The following is a 15,535-nucleotide window of genomic DNA, read 5'->3' on the forward strand; positions in this document are numbered from 1 at the left end:
GGCCAATGCATCCACACATATTCTCTCTCTCTCTTCCACACACACCTAAAATTTAAAAGTTAATGAGTTGTATAATATTTTCTTCCTATATTTCTAATAGGTTCTGTTCTTAACCAGGTTCAATATATTCTAGTGTAAGTTTGGTAAATTCAGCTCAAAATACTCCACCCATCCCATAATACAATCTGTTAATTATGAGTCTACAACAATTTTAGAGAAAAAAACAGCATAGTAATTTAAAACGTGTAGGACACTTGCCGAACACCCAGGTTTAAGCTCGCCTTGTAAAGTAACAATGAGGAGACTAGCAAGGAACACTTCTGCTAAGTGAATTCTAATACCCTGAGACAATTCACAGTAGGCAAGGCACAACTCAAGTTTCCATAACCTGCAATTATACTTCTTACTGTTGGTGAGGCTAAATAATTATCCTTGTGTAATGGCTGCCTGTGGCGCTTTTTACTCATAGGCCTTAAAATTCAAGTTTTGTGGGTGATCAGTAAAAACTCTGAGAAAATGACTACCTTTTCAATTCCTCTAAATGTGCATTGTTATGAAAAACATAATCTAAAAGTATCTACTGAGCTAGCCTACTTTACTTTTGCATTTCATATGGATTAAAATTTATTTTACACTGGTGAAATGTCTTATCAGGCAGACATTTAACAACAAACATAACAATCTGAGATCAGTCCCCAGGACCCACTTGGTAGGAGAGCCATGCATGATAGGAGTAACAAGAACAAAAAAAAAAAATTGATATAGTTTGAGTTCATAAATGAGAAGCAAAAAGGAATTCTAAATCAGTTTCTCTATGAAATGTATGATTCTGAGAATCCTAGGGTTGCTAGTACACCTGAGTACTTTTCATAGCCTCCTAGTAGAGAAGTCAGTTTTGTTTTCCCCTCATCTCTTATATGGTTTCTAGATCCTGAACCACAGGACATCATTTAAAAAAGAGGCACACTAAAAAGGATCAAATTGCCTGAAACTAACACACCAACAGAACACAACTACACATTTCTTTCATATTAAAAGAGAGAGAGAGAGGGAGGGAGGGGGGAGGGAGGGAGGGAGGGAGGGAGGGAGGGAGGGAGGGAGGGAGGGAGGGAGGGAGGGAGGGAGGGAGGGCAGAGGCAGGAGAAACATTGATTTCTGAGGTCAACCTGGCCTACAAAATGAGTTCAAAGTTAGCCAGGACTTCATAGTGAGACCCGTCTCAAAAGAAAACAGAAGAGAAAGGGGCACCCAATTTTAATAATAACAGTAATAATAGTCTATAAGTGAAAAAATTTATTGCAGTACATTTGGCCATATCAAGCATATCATTTTGATTTCAAAATGATTTTAGTTTGTCTACTGCCTGTTAATAGGAAGGTCGAATTTTTACTATAACATACTATACATATTACACTAGAAAAAGCTTCCAACATCCAATATTTAGTAAACTAATGGTGATCCACAGCACTGTTCCCTCCTACCCAGTACAAATAAACATATGCTAGAGTCTGGAGTACTTAAACTGTTCGTCTGAGTACAGTGAGATCTGACAAAAATGCACTTAACAAAGTAATAAATTATTAGCCTTATGAAATGAACTTTAAGAATGAGGAGAAAGCCATTCTTCCATTATTCTGTCTCTGGGGATCCAATTTCAAAAAATATTACACACTTTATCCCATTAGATCACATACTGATTAACCTGACAAAACGCTACATTATGCTGTTTAAAACTTGGCTTTAATGACTACTGTACCAAAGGAGCACGCCTTTTAAAAAATGCTAAATATGTAGTAACAATATGATTACAATGAGAAAAAAAAACCCAACCCTTGGGAAAAGCAGCTGCTAGACTAGAATAAAAGATATCAAAGAACTTGGCCAAGATTAGTATAAATAGACTTTATTGAAGTCAGTGCCTCTGTACGGAGACAGAAGATTGTGTCTACATAAGCACAAGTTGTAACATTTCACAACTTCTAAAAGGAATGTCAACAATTACAACGATCATGCATACCATGGTCGATAATCACATTTTAGAAGCATTTTCAACCATTTCTAAAGAAATGCTTGTAACATTGTTATATATAGAACTACTTTCAATAAACTGCAAAACATTGATCGACTTTTCCAGTATGAGCTACAGTGTCAACACAAAAGGGAGGCATAAATGTTTAATTTATGAAATCAGAATGGAATATTTACTGTAAAGAAAAAATTAAAAAGCTTTCAAATAAAGGCCATTATTGAACCACCATGAAGAGCACAACTTGAACTTCATTCATCTTTTAAAGCTGTCCTCTGAATAACTTCAGTTCTAAGCATTGAATTCAGTACTGTGAATATTCCTTGGACTGAAGTTTGGCAATAATGCGGTCCAACTGTCTCTTTGCTTCACACTGTGGGAAATTGCTCATGTCATAATATTGAGGGGCAATTTTCACCAACCTGTCCAGAAAGGGGGGGTGGAAGTTAAAAAAAAAAAAAAAAATCAGTATTTTAAGTAAGCACTAGAGTTACTAATAAGTTAGAAATTAAATCATTTCATTGCTGAATTAAGGCAAAACAGTAACAAATATAAACCCACATTTTTACAAACATCACTTTTAGTAATTCAGTTTAGCAAAAATACTAATTTTCTGTTGAATTTATCAAGTTTGGAAAAAAGTATCAGAATTTTCAAAATATTTATTTATATAAATATTACACAAAATGAAAATACAAAGCTATGAAGTGTTTCATTTGACCACACTCCTTTTTAACCTATGTTTTAAAGTTTATAAAAATAAGACAAGTTCCATTAACTATTTTGATAGTCAAATGACTTCATTTTCTCATTCTCAATGTTTTCTAAACTACAAATATAAAACTGTATGGCTTATATTTGTTCCCTCAGCAAAACATAGGATAAAATAGTTATTTTCTGCATTTTATTATCAAAAGTCATAACCAATGACACAGATGGAAGCTGCAAAATACTGATACCACTAACATAAATGCCTTCCAGTTCACTCTTAGCTGACATTTCCATAACTTATAAAATGGTGGATAGACTGGTGGGGAAGAATCACAAAACTGGATTGCTAAATATTGGTCAGTCATAATTACAATTTTTAGAAATTAATGCTAACTAACATACAACTTGATGTAATTATTATCTTTGCATAAGTCCAAAAATACCAACATTTAATAAATAATGAAGGACAAAAACATCCTTTCCATCTCTCTCCTGAAGAGGTAGCTGGCAGTGGCTCCTCTCCCCTTCTGTTTCTCTTTCTCTCTCTACTTCTCTCTGCTATTCCCCCTTTCCTTTTATAACCCACTAAATAAATACCTACTCTCTCTGAAAAAAAAAAAAAAAAAAGCAAAATATTAAAGACAACATCTGTAACCAGAGACTACAAAATGGCAAAGGAAAGTCCTGATACTAACTATTCAAGTCCCCGCCCACACCAAAATTTCCACTGTCCTCTCACCAAAACAAACAAACAAAAAATTGACTAAACTCCACCATATTATGCAAATCCGAGATCTATACATGGGAATATACACATCTAGCTAAGAGGATCAAGATATACAATGAGCAGAGAAGGCTAGATTTAACACACCCGCAGTAAAATTCTATCCATAGCACAAACTAAACTTGAACCTGAAAACAAACAGCATGCTTACCATTCTGGCTTGATGTCTGTACATGTCCGGATGTAATTCTTTGTTGTCAGCACAAACTCATTGTAAAGCACCCATTCGGGCTTGTGATCAAGCACAGTAGAGGGATGCAACTGGACCACCTGGTTATCTTTCACAGTTAAGTAATGCCCTGTTCGTTCTAAATGTGCCACCTGAAACCAAAACAGTAACTAGTGAAATAGCAAAACAACAACAAAAAAAACAGTATGAGATATTTACAAGAAAAAAAAAAAAGATCTTTTTTGAGATTTCGCAAGCACACGCATGTTTTGATTGAATATTTATCAGTATACCACATGTGTAGCTGCCTGAGGAGGTCAGAAGAGGGTGCTGGACCCCCTTGGAACTGGAGTCACAGACTATTTTAGTTATACTCTGTGGGCACTATGAATTGAACCCAAGTCCATCGGATGAGTAGTCAGTACTCTTAGCCACAGACTATTGTCTACTGTCTGGACAGAATAAACAAGTACCACACTCATAACTAAGGTGAAGAAAAGAAACCTAAGCAAACACAAAACAGCAGCCTACAAAGAAAAGAAAACTGTAAGAAAAAAATAGAGTTCACATAATTCTTTCCTATATTTCTTTTGCTAATAATACACTGAGACTGCAACATCTACCAAATAATGATGACAAGAATGTTTTGCCCTTTCCAATTCTCAAACTCTGGATAATATGAATCAATGTCATTTAGTAAATATTTATACTACATACATACTACTAGGAGCCAGTTAACACTTGCTGGTGCTAAAATAAGAGCTGAGAAACTAGTTTCTTTGTAAGATTCACACACACAAAAACACACCTATCTGCATGTATGTCTTTATGCCAAAAGAAAGCATCAGATATTGAGGGCTATGAATCTCCATGTGGTTGCAGGGAACTGAACTCAGGAACTCTGAAAGAGCAGCCAGTGTGCTCTTAACCACTGAGCTATATCTCTCCAGCTGATACTAAGTACTTAAGCACAGCTTTATCAGTGGTGTGCGTAATAACAAAAGCAAATTTAAGAAATATCAGTAAGACTACATATTAAATATTAAGAATATAATTAAGTCTGGAGAAAAAAAAAACACTGATTCCTTACTGTATTATTCACTTTATACCACAATAAGTTAGAGACCACACACATCTGCAATCTCCACCCCTGGGAAGTAAAGGTTTACTGGAGTTAAGAGTCACTCTTTCATGAGACCCTTTCTCACAAATCCACCAACCCACTTTTTCTATTACTTTGATTCAAAGATAAGCAACTTCACAGAATACCTTTGGCTTTAGGTGATGGAACCAAATGCATCAGGTTCCTTCTAGCTACTGAGCAGACTCTGAGGTTGACATATTTAGTTTAAGAAATATCCAATGATATAGAGCCTAAATACGCATGAGCGAGAGGGGATGGTTTAAAAAACCAATTTCAATTCGAGCAATGGATTTTGAACTTATACCAGAGTTTTTTTCAAGTATGACTTTGGTTTACCCTAACCTTTAAAAAAATATTTTCAGGCACTGGAGAGGTGGCTTAGCAGTTAGGAGCACTTGGCTGCTTGTCCAAAGGACTTGGGTTCCATCTCCAGCAACCACATGGTGGTTCACAACCCACTTTAACCAGTTTCAGATGATCTGATACCTCTATCTACACCAGGCATGCAACTGGTTCACACATACATTCAGGCAAAACACCCATACACGATAAAAGGTTAAAAAATGCTCAGGGTGTTCATCTGGTTTTTCTCAAAATTCCACTTTCAACAACTTTTAATATAGTAAATTTAAATTAAGTAACCTATAAGAATGGTTTAAATCAAAAGATACTGGATTTTGCAACACCCCAATGGGAATTGTGTAGAACTATAAAATATAGTTATTTAGATGTGGAGACACAGGAGCTTGAGAGGTGGCTCAATGATTGAGAAAACTAGCTTCCAAAGGATCCAGGCCCAATTCCAGCACCCACATGGTATGCAATATACACATATATATTTGTATATAATATGTACATACAAATATGTATGTGTATACAGAGAGAGGAGAGGGGGAGAGAGAGAAAGGAGAGTAGAGGTAGAGAGACAGATTAAGGCAAAATAGTCACATATAAAGCATTAAATGGGAGAGGAAAGTCGACTTATGAATTCATGCACTTAAATTTCATTTTGGTGGTCTTGGGATAATACATTTCCAACTAAGACCAAGATTTTGAGAAACCTTAAATTATCCAAAATCAAGAGACGTAACTCCCATCTGTATCTGAAAATGGCCAAAGTAACCATTTGTTACTAAAGTTTCCAGTGACAAAATAAGTACTTCTAAAATTATATCCAAACAAGTCTTCTAACTTTGCTAATCAAAGTATTAACTTACTATTCACTAGACATGATTCTGCGCATACTAATTCATTTTAAGAAACTAGACAACATTTAGAATCAATTTCTATATATATTCTTCAAGTCAAACCAAACCAGAAAGTTTACTAAAAAAGCAAAAACTACATGAACTTTAATTATGGAATCCTGACCTACTACTTACCTGCATAAAATACCCAGTAACCAATGCTTTTCTTATATTAATATAATAGTCCCTGCTTGTGAAATCAGTACTTCGACGGGGCAAATTAAATCTGTCCATAATTCTTGAAAGCTGCTGGCGTACATTGTCTGCAGACATCAGCGACCGGTAGTTAATGAAGTTGTCATAACACCACTGAACAGATTCATGATCTAAAAAGTTGGGCAGAAGGAAAAAAAAGGGAACCGTGAATCATCCACACAGTAGAAAATTCTGAAAGGCAACTGTTTAATTAAAAAAAAAAAAAAAAAGGCTATAGGACTGGAGACATGACAAAGAGGCTAAGAGTGTATACTGTCTTGCAGAGGACGAGAGGTTGGTTCCTAAGCACCCATGTTGGGCAGCTCACACTGGGACACCTGTAGCTCTGGCTCCAGGGGTATCTGAAGCCTCTGGTTTCCTAGGACACTTGCATTCAGCCACTGACGAACACACACACAAAGACACACATACATCAATAGAATCTTTTTAATAAGAAAAAAAGCATAAACTTAGAGAAAAATATTTATATACATCATTTTCTCTAAATAAGTTGTATATTACCAACTTTTATTCAAAACAAACAATAAGCCCAATTCAAATGAATTGAAAGAAACAGTACTAAAGTTTCTGACTAATAAATGCCAAAACAATGATTTTAAATCAATGGTTCTTAGCAAATTGAGTTATTTACCTATTAACAGCCACCTGGCTGTTTCCAACAAAGGATTATTAGACACTGGTAGATTCAGAGAACTTGGTAAAATGCCAGATTTTGCCCATTTTCAAAGAAATCACAGCCTTAACTGAAGAAAACCAAATACAACATTAAGTGATGAAGTGAATTTCAACACCTAGCACGGCACTCTCTAACTGTGCCTGAACTAAGACGCTAACCTGTAACTGTGGCACACCCGCCTCTGCAATTACAAGCAAGCTTTTATTATCTGTGTCCTCCAAGGCCTATGAATAAGCATGTCAAGTGTTAATAATTTTACTACATGTATTATCAAAAAGATATTTCTCTTTGAATGATTTCTTGAGAAAAAATTTGAACCAACCCAGTACTATTCAGCTCAAAGTTCAAAAAGTACTTGCTATATCAAACAAAAAGAATTCTTTGAGTGACCTACTTTTAATGACAATCATGAAAGAAATCTCCATCATCTGCTTCACAGACCCTTTAATAAACTGAGGTTGCAAAATTAAAAAAGTGTGAGGAAAAAAAGCATTAAAACTAGATCATGCTGATCTTCCTCAGATAGCATATCTGTGGCATACTGTTTTGTTCCTGGGGTTGAGATTCAAGCAATGTAAGTTCAACTTTGTCTTAAACAGACTGAGTATGTTGATAGGTTCATTATTACAAAACACATTGCCATTATTTCAGAATAGAGTAAGCAGGAGTATCACTTCAAACATCTTCAACTAAAGAATATGACCAAAAGTTGGGCAATAAATCTCTAAGGTGTCGTTGCTTTGCGCACCCTGGTCAATGCAGCTTTTAAAATTTTGCATTTAGAAATCAAACATCAAAGAGCTGGGTGTGGTTATTAAACACACCTGTTATCTAGTTACTCAGAGGGAGTGTCACCTAAATTCAATATCGGCTTGTGTAAAACTAGCCAACTGACTGATCAAATGACAATTTTAGGTAAGATAAACAAGTGTCAGCTGATGGCTCTACCGTATTTCTAAACTGGTGAGAAATAACTAAATAAATGAGACAAACATCTAAAACTAATACTACCTACTCACTCTTTACAATGCTAAGAGCTACTCTTAATATTCAAAGGTAAGCCAACTGTAGATTAGAATGAACCTCCCACACAAAGGTGTTATAACATTTTACTGTCTGCATATACGGTACAGATATTAAGATGCCATCTTATTAACATGACATCTTAAGCTGTCCCATATTATCCATAGTCCCCGATGAAAACTACTTTGACCAGTATTTGAAGCATACCTACAAGTCCAATGCACTCAAATATTTTAATAAACAAGACTAAAATCTCAGACTCAATAAACAGACAAAGAAATAATCAAGTAATGGTATGGTGATGTGGAAAAGTGTATTTTAAAAGGTAGCAGTTAGTGAACGAATAATGGCTAACAACTGTATTTTGTTGTTATTTTATTATACCAGAGGTCTGCTGCCTCTGGTATAATAAATACAAAGACACAGAGTATTTTAACAGGCCCAAAAAACAACCAAGGCTTACCAGGAAAAGGGTTTCCTGGTAGCTACAAGCACTTAGTATAAAACGATCATGCCTCTAGAGAATTAATGTTTTTGTCTAAGTCTTTACCCCCTCTGGCTTCTGCTCCAACTACAACAGGCAGAGTAAGACATCTGTAGATATCTATTAATACTTTCACCAAACTCACCTACCCAAGTCAAAACACAATAAAATAATTTCATAATTGATTCGCAATGAAATTGAGGACATTTTGAAACTTACTTTAATTGTTACAACTGCAGTATGAAAAACTAGAGACATTTAATATTTAGGTGGGTATGTTTTCCGTTTTTTGAGACAAGGATTCTGTGTGGCCCTGGCTTTCTTCAAACTCTTTAAGATCTGCCTCCCACATACTAGGATTAAAGGCGTGTTCTACCACCACCTGACTACTGTTGTCCAGTTTCACAGTGAGAAATAATGCAGGTGAACTTTCCCCTTCATATTTACAGACCATTTGTAGTTTGACTGAGAACACTAACTCGAACCTACTGTTCATTCAATTTGTTGACTTTATGATTGAAAAATAAATATATATAAAATATGAAACACATTACAATTTTTGTGTTAGTAGTAAATTTATACAGGGCTCATTTTTATTACTGTATTTCTCAAGTTTTCTGATTGCTCCTCTTTCCCTTATTATAAACCCAAACAATTTTGAAAAAGATTGGCAAATCTATTTTAAATGCTCGTCAGGAGCTTTTCTAAACAACCTCTGGGTTTCTAGTGTAAAGTTGTCACAGACAATAAATGAAAGTAAGATGAAGAAACATCTCCTATGTTGCAAGTGACATTTAGACAAAAGAGGTCCTTCAATCTAATTCTACTTACTTTGTTTAAAAGCGTGGTAGACATTCAGCAGTGTCAGATGATCTCCATCTATGTGGGCAAATCTCATCTTGGCCTCATCTGCAGCTTTCTTGGCCTCCGTGGGGCGAACAAAACACTGTGGGACTAAACAAGGTTGGTATGGGCCCAACACAAACGCCCATATCGATGAGTCACGCATTCACAGATAGAGGAACAAGGCCTAGCTAGGTCAGTTCACAGAGCATAGGGCAGGGCAGGATGGCCTCCAACTGCATCTTGGACTGTTTACTACCTTGATTTGGTACATCACCTAACCACATCTGTAAGACAAGAGGGTTTCAAAGCTACAGAGTACCTGATTATTTTAACTAGATCTAAAAGTAGGCATCAAAACAGCTATTCTGAAGGCCATCAATTACTAGAAAGCTCAACTTATTTCAAAAACCAGTGCTGATAGCTCTACCAATAACCAGAAATATGGTGTCAATAGCCTTTTAATTAACTAATTTTTCAAAAGGCCATCCATTCAACCCATTGAATGGCTATAGTTAGGAAGCTGTACTTGCCCACTGAATAACAATAACAACTTTGCAACCATTCTACTGCCACATTTCTATCAAAATTGTTTCCCTAAATCTTTGGCTATTACCAACTGGTGGGTATCACTATTAGCACCGGTGAGCAAAGCATATGTAAACATAAAAAAAAAAAAAAAAAAAAGATTTGAGAACTCTTGGGCTTGATGATAACAGCAGTGGTGGAAGGTTAAACCGCCTTAGAATTAAGAAAATTCAAGGCTGGAATATTCAATCTAATGTTGCAGCATTTTAGTTAAAAAGTAGTAAAGAAAGCCCCAAGTTTAAAAAAAAAACAAAACTGAATCAAACCCTCAATATAAAAGTAAATCCAATATTAAAGAGTTGACAATTAGTCTGAAACAGTATTTCAAGGGTCAAAATATTGAACTACAGTAGTTGTTTAGAGCCTCAACATTAATTCACAAACTTTTAAGTTGTTACAAAGTATGCACTACATTTTTTTAAAATACAACCTTCCTTAATTCACTTTAGCAATTTCATAGTCATAAAAAGTAATATCAAAATAAATACTTAACAAGCTTGGGACTTTTCAATGTTTTCAAACTTTTATAACCTTACCAATAAAAATCATGAATTATCAGTTCAGATAGAAGATAACGGGAATAATCAACATCGAGATCAAATACAGTATTAAATTACTCTTTCCCATACAGTTTTCCCCTTTAAAGATGCCAAAGTAGCCAAATAAAGACATCAATGCAATCATAGTAAACTTTAAATATCTTGCTTAATATAACTGAAGCAAGGTAACTCATAAGTACAGAAACATGATAGCTCTAAGCACTAACATGAAATAGCCACCAGAGTTGAATGGGAGTAAGAGCCCCATAGGCCTCTGGTTTCTAACTCAGAACCTCAAACTAACCAGCAAACAAAGCTTCACAAACTAACTGCTTTTTGGCATGACCTCTCCCTGGCTGCACATTTTAACATTGTCCAGAAATGGCCTGTTTAAAAACCACTGTATGTTTAATCTCTTGATAAAGACAACCACCAATAAATTATTTTCCCTAATTACTACCACAGATAAGACTAAGATCTAGCTGGATGAGTTCACTCTCACCACAATGACCAACTCCAAAGGACTGATATTCTACACACAAAAGTATTGTTTACTATTGCTGATATGAGAACCTAGAGGGAAAAAAATCCTGGTAGGTAACAGACAAGCACACTAATAATTCTTGCCCCAACTTTCCTCTAAAACCTAAGATATATTGGGAGAAAAACAACTGGGAGAATATAACAAGACATATAAGCAAGGCAGACAACAACCTACCACCACCTCTGCAAATAAGACATTTACTTAAAACATTGATACTGCCCTGCCCATCTGCTCTGAGTCTGATCAGTCATAACTCTGCAAGAAAACATTTAACTACTGCTTAGATAAAAGTCACACCATTAGAATATACCATACATCTGAACTATGCCATAATTTTATATTTAGAAAGTTTAGTTATCCTTTAAAATTCCATAGATTTTGAATTTATAGTATTAAGTAATTAGGACCAATAAACCACTCTGCACTTAGAAGTCAGTTCTCTCCAGGACTGAAACTAGTAGCATACGGTATTTTGATTATCAGAATTCTTATATTCTATTTTTAGTTTTAAAAAGAAAAATCATGTTTGCAGTATTTTTTCTCCTTTCTGGAAATCTAATTTCCAAGTTAGATTAAGTTTCATTGTCACTAAGAAATAGCACTATTTTCTCAATGTAAGGTCTAATTTTTTTAAATTATCAAGTGTATCAAAAAGTTTCTGCCATTGTAAAAGAGTATCAAAATCAGATTTTTAAGTCCCAAATTATACATTACTACTTCTATGTGACACTGAATCAGAAACTCACGTTTGTCACTGAATACACAAACATGTAAGGAAAGGCTCAATCTAAATAACACAGGCTTACTGAATAGTGTCAAATACTAACCAAGTTTTTGTACTTTCAATAAACCTTTAAAATAGCACTAATGGATCTAAAGAAAAATGCAGTTACAATTGCATTCAAACATATTCTTACTGCAATTTCTATTTGTACTCAATAGAGCCAATGTTTTACTATATTTTATGAACACAAACTTTACTTTTGTAAGGGTTTTTATAAAGCTATTTACAAGGTATTTAGGAAGCAAACTAAGATCCTTAAACCATCTATAAAATCTACCGTCATGCTGAATAAATGATAATAAAAACCAACAAAAGGGAAATCCACCCAAACTCTGATGAGTTGGGCTTTTGAAAGGTCCCTCTCCCTCTATTACCTGACAGCATAGCAGTAATAGATAGGACCTCATTAGAACAGTTGTAGTCACAACTTGCAATAACCATTTTAGCGAGCTGTGGATCTAGAGGAAACTCTGCCATCATGGATCCCAATTCAGTTAGATCTCCATCATCATTTAAAGCAGCCAAGTAATTCAGAAGTTCTAGGGCTCTCATCAGAGTTTCAGGAGCTAAGGAAAAAGGCAATCTTATTAGACAAGTTGTCTTAAGTAAGCAAAAATATGACAAAGCGCAAACTATTATAGCAATCTCATTTTTCACCCTATATTGGACCCAGTTCAGAACTCAAATTGTCATCAAATTTAACCATATAGCAAACAACACTATACCAAAATGACTTTCAAAAGTACCTATATGTAAATGAGGTGAATTAGTTCAAGGATGTCTTTTGTTAAGATTGAAGCCAGCAGAAAATTACTTTTTCATAAAAAAATTAGAAATATTACAATTTTTACATTTCCATGCCCTGGCAATAATTCAAACCTAAAATCCCAGACTAACATAACTGCCACCCTTTTAACACTACTTTGTAAGACCAATCTTAATACATTAGTGGAGTCAATAGGCAAAATGTACTTAATACATATATGTTCTACAAGATACACAGAGCTGACAAAGGTCCTGTTTTAATTCATACCTGGTGGGTCCATAAAATCAAAATGTACCAAATCATCAATACCAAGCTTCTTCAATTGTAATACAACTGATCCTAAATTAGAGCGCAAAATCTCAGGATAGGTGTTATCCTAATAAAAGAAAAACACATGTTATGGTAATAATACCCTTCACCTCTAATTCCTTAGCCTCTTGCTTTGGCATTACATAACTTGTATATAACTATCTCGTGGGGGAAAAACACTTGAGAATTATACCAAAACAAAAACCAGGTCACTCCTTCCAACTATTTCTACAATATATACATTTTGGAGCTAGCCATAGAAATAAAACAGATATGTCAATAGGTTATGCCATAACTCATTCAGGGTAAAGGTAAGGAGCTGAGGCTCAAAAATGTTAACTGAAATAAAGTTCCTTTCCTTCAACTAGAACATTACATTTATATTCTCCCAAATGCGTAAGATATAGCAATACTCCTTACCTGCATTTCTGTTTTATAAGCTTTCTCTGTGTAAAGTCGAAAGCATTTCCCAGGTCTGGTGCGTCCAGCTCGACCGGCCCTTTGCTGAGCTGAAGCTTTACTAATTGCCGTCACCAAGAGAGACTCAACTCTGATTCTAGGATTATATACCTATTGAAATGGAAACAAGGATTCTCTCTTCAGCAAAACACAAAGTTAAATCCAATACAATCATTCACTGGCCACGATTAATGTCAAAATAAAAGGTAGTTTTGCTGACCATGAATATCAGCTCCCATGATGAGAACTGCTTGTTTTGGCTACCATTCCAAAAGACTGAAGCTAAAATTCTCAAACAAATAGATGATCCAGGATTTTCTATTACTACCACTTTTCTCCTTACCATATACTTAGGTCACCACTACCATACACAGAAGGGACAAAGCAGCCTGACACTAGAGCACGTGCGGCATGCAGCCTAGATTTATTACTGAACACAGCATTAATTTCTGAAAGCTGGACAGAACACAAGGATCATGTCAGAAACTTGAAACTGAAACCCAAATAGGGGAAGTAACCCTAAAAATTATTTCAACCACAAAATGAGCAACCAGTTAGCACACTCAAGCTCACACTGCATGAAGTAAGCTCCAGGATGGTTACCTTTTGCTTTGCAAATCCAGGGTCAATCACAAACACCACACCATCTATTGTCAAAGAGGTCTCTGCAATGTTAGTTGACACAACCACCTGTTCAAGAAGCACAATTACCATGACTTAACGCTAAGACACTGACAAAAGTACTTTTAAACCAGTAAATAAATAAAAGATCTAAGTATTCTTCAATAATGAAAAATAAGCAAAGTTATAAACAAAATGAGTATCTCTTCAAAGTTCACACAGCATGTATTTCTTTATTTTCAGGCAATATTTACAAGAAAAAGTTTACACATAAAACAAACTCACACCCCAGTAATTTTTTAAAAATGGCAGAAGAAAAGTTACAATCCAGTAAGAATTGACAAATTCTCAAAACAAAATATAAGTTTTACAACAGAGTACAGTGTCTATGGCACACAAAGCACTGTTTGGCAAAACAAAACAAAATGTAAAACAAAATCACATTTTACAAACATGGAATACTACTTGATGCATTCACATACTATTACAGTCTTTCCCGAATCTGCATGTTTTTCCTAGATTTTAGAATCTCTTCAATAATTAGTTTGAGAGGGTTCATTCACCTCAGAGATTGCTTGACTAGCAAGCCAAAGAAACCATGTTTGCTCAAAAAAGAGAGAAAAGAGAAAAACAGGTCTGACTTGGGAAATAGTGGGAATTTTTTTTTCTATAGAAACAAAAGGAAGTGGATGTTTCTTGCTGGTAATGTTGACATTTGGAGACAGGTATGCAAGTAGTTGACACATATATCAAAGTATGCTAATACATTATAATTTGGAAGGTGAGGTTATAGACATAGAAAGTGCAAATGACAAAGAAATAATTTGAGATTAAAAAGGAGTTATTTTCTACTTGAAGATAAAATAGTTTTTTAAGCATAGGACTTGAATGTTTACACAAAATTTATCAGAAGAGCTGAGTCACAAGAGGGTCAGCTTAGCCAGGGATTTATATTTAAGTATGAGTACAGAAACACACAAGAATTCAAAGGACACGTATTTATCTCTCTTCTTTCACTTCAGGGAAAAAAAAATTTGTTATTCAAGACTCTTAAATCCAGTGACTAATATTCAATACTTTAAAAAATAAAGACAGTGTTATTTTCTGATATCTTTCTAATGAGGAAGATTACCCAAAATGCCAGAATAAAACCTTGGATCTAACAATAAATATTTTAGAATCATTTAATGACTTTTGTTGGATGGTGGTGGTGGTGGCGGCATACACATTTAATCCCAGCACTTGGGAGGCAGAGGCAGGTGGATCTCTGTGAGTTCAAGACCAGCCTGGTCTACAGAGTGAGTTCCAGGACATCCAGTCTTCACTTGAGAAACCCCATTTCGTCTCAATAAACAAACAAGCAAATAAATAAATGGCATAAACCATTTTTCTATCTATAGATCATACAACAAATAATTTGAACCATACACATAAAATATATAGCAGTAACGGGGAAAAAAGTACAATCCAACTGTCCTTGGAAAGAAAGTACACTATTCTTGTAGAAAGTCAAGTTTTCGTTAACTGGAACAAAGAGACACAAAATGTCAGAGCTAGAAATCAAACCAGAACAGTGTCTAAGTATTGTTATCCCTAAGTGTC

General features: G+C 35.0%; 1 protein-coding gene across 1 annotated transcript in view; it reads right to left on the bottom strand.

Annotated features, from left to right (window-relative positions):
• Positions 1-1,318: 1,318 nt before the first annotated feature.
• Positions 1,319-15,535, bottom strand: part of Dhx15 (DEAH-box helicase 15) — a 39,417-nt gene continuing 25,200 nt past the window's right edge. Inside the window, exons 7-14 of the mRNA XM_057771548.1 lie at positions 13,916-14,002; positions 13,274-13,423; positions 12,812-12,920; positions 12,153-12,344; positions 9,312-9,434; positions 6,217-6,407; positions 3,673-3,842; positions 1,319-2,448 (exon numbers count right to left, since the gene is read on the bottom strand). Coding sequence (XP_057627531.1) covers positions 2,331-2,448; positions 3,673-3,842; positions 6,217-6,407; positions 9,312-9,434; positions 12,153-12,344; positions 12,812-12,920; positions 13,274-13,423; positions 13,916-14,002 — 1,140 coding nt within the window. The 3' untranslated portion in view covers positions 1,319-2,330. The remainder of the gene's footprint in view (positions 2,449-3,672; positions 3,843-6,216; positions 6,408-9,311; positions 9,435-12,152; positions 12,345-12,811; positions 12,921-13,273; positions 13,424-13,915; positions 14,003-15,535) is intronic.

Source organism: Chionomys nivalis, chromosome 6 (genome assembly GCF_950005125.1).
Source record: "Chionomys nivalis chromosome 6, mChiNiv1.1, whole genome shotgun sequence".
Taxonomy (NCBI): Eukaryota; Metazoa; Chordata; class Mammalia; order Rodentia; family Cricetidae; genus Chionomys; species Chionomys nivalis.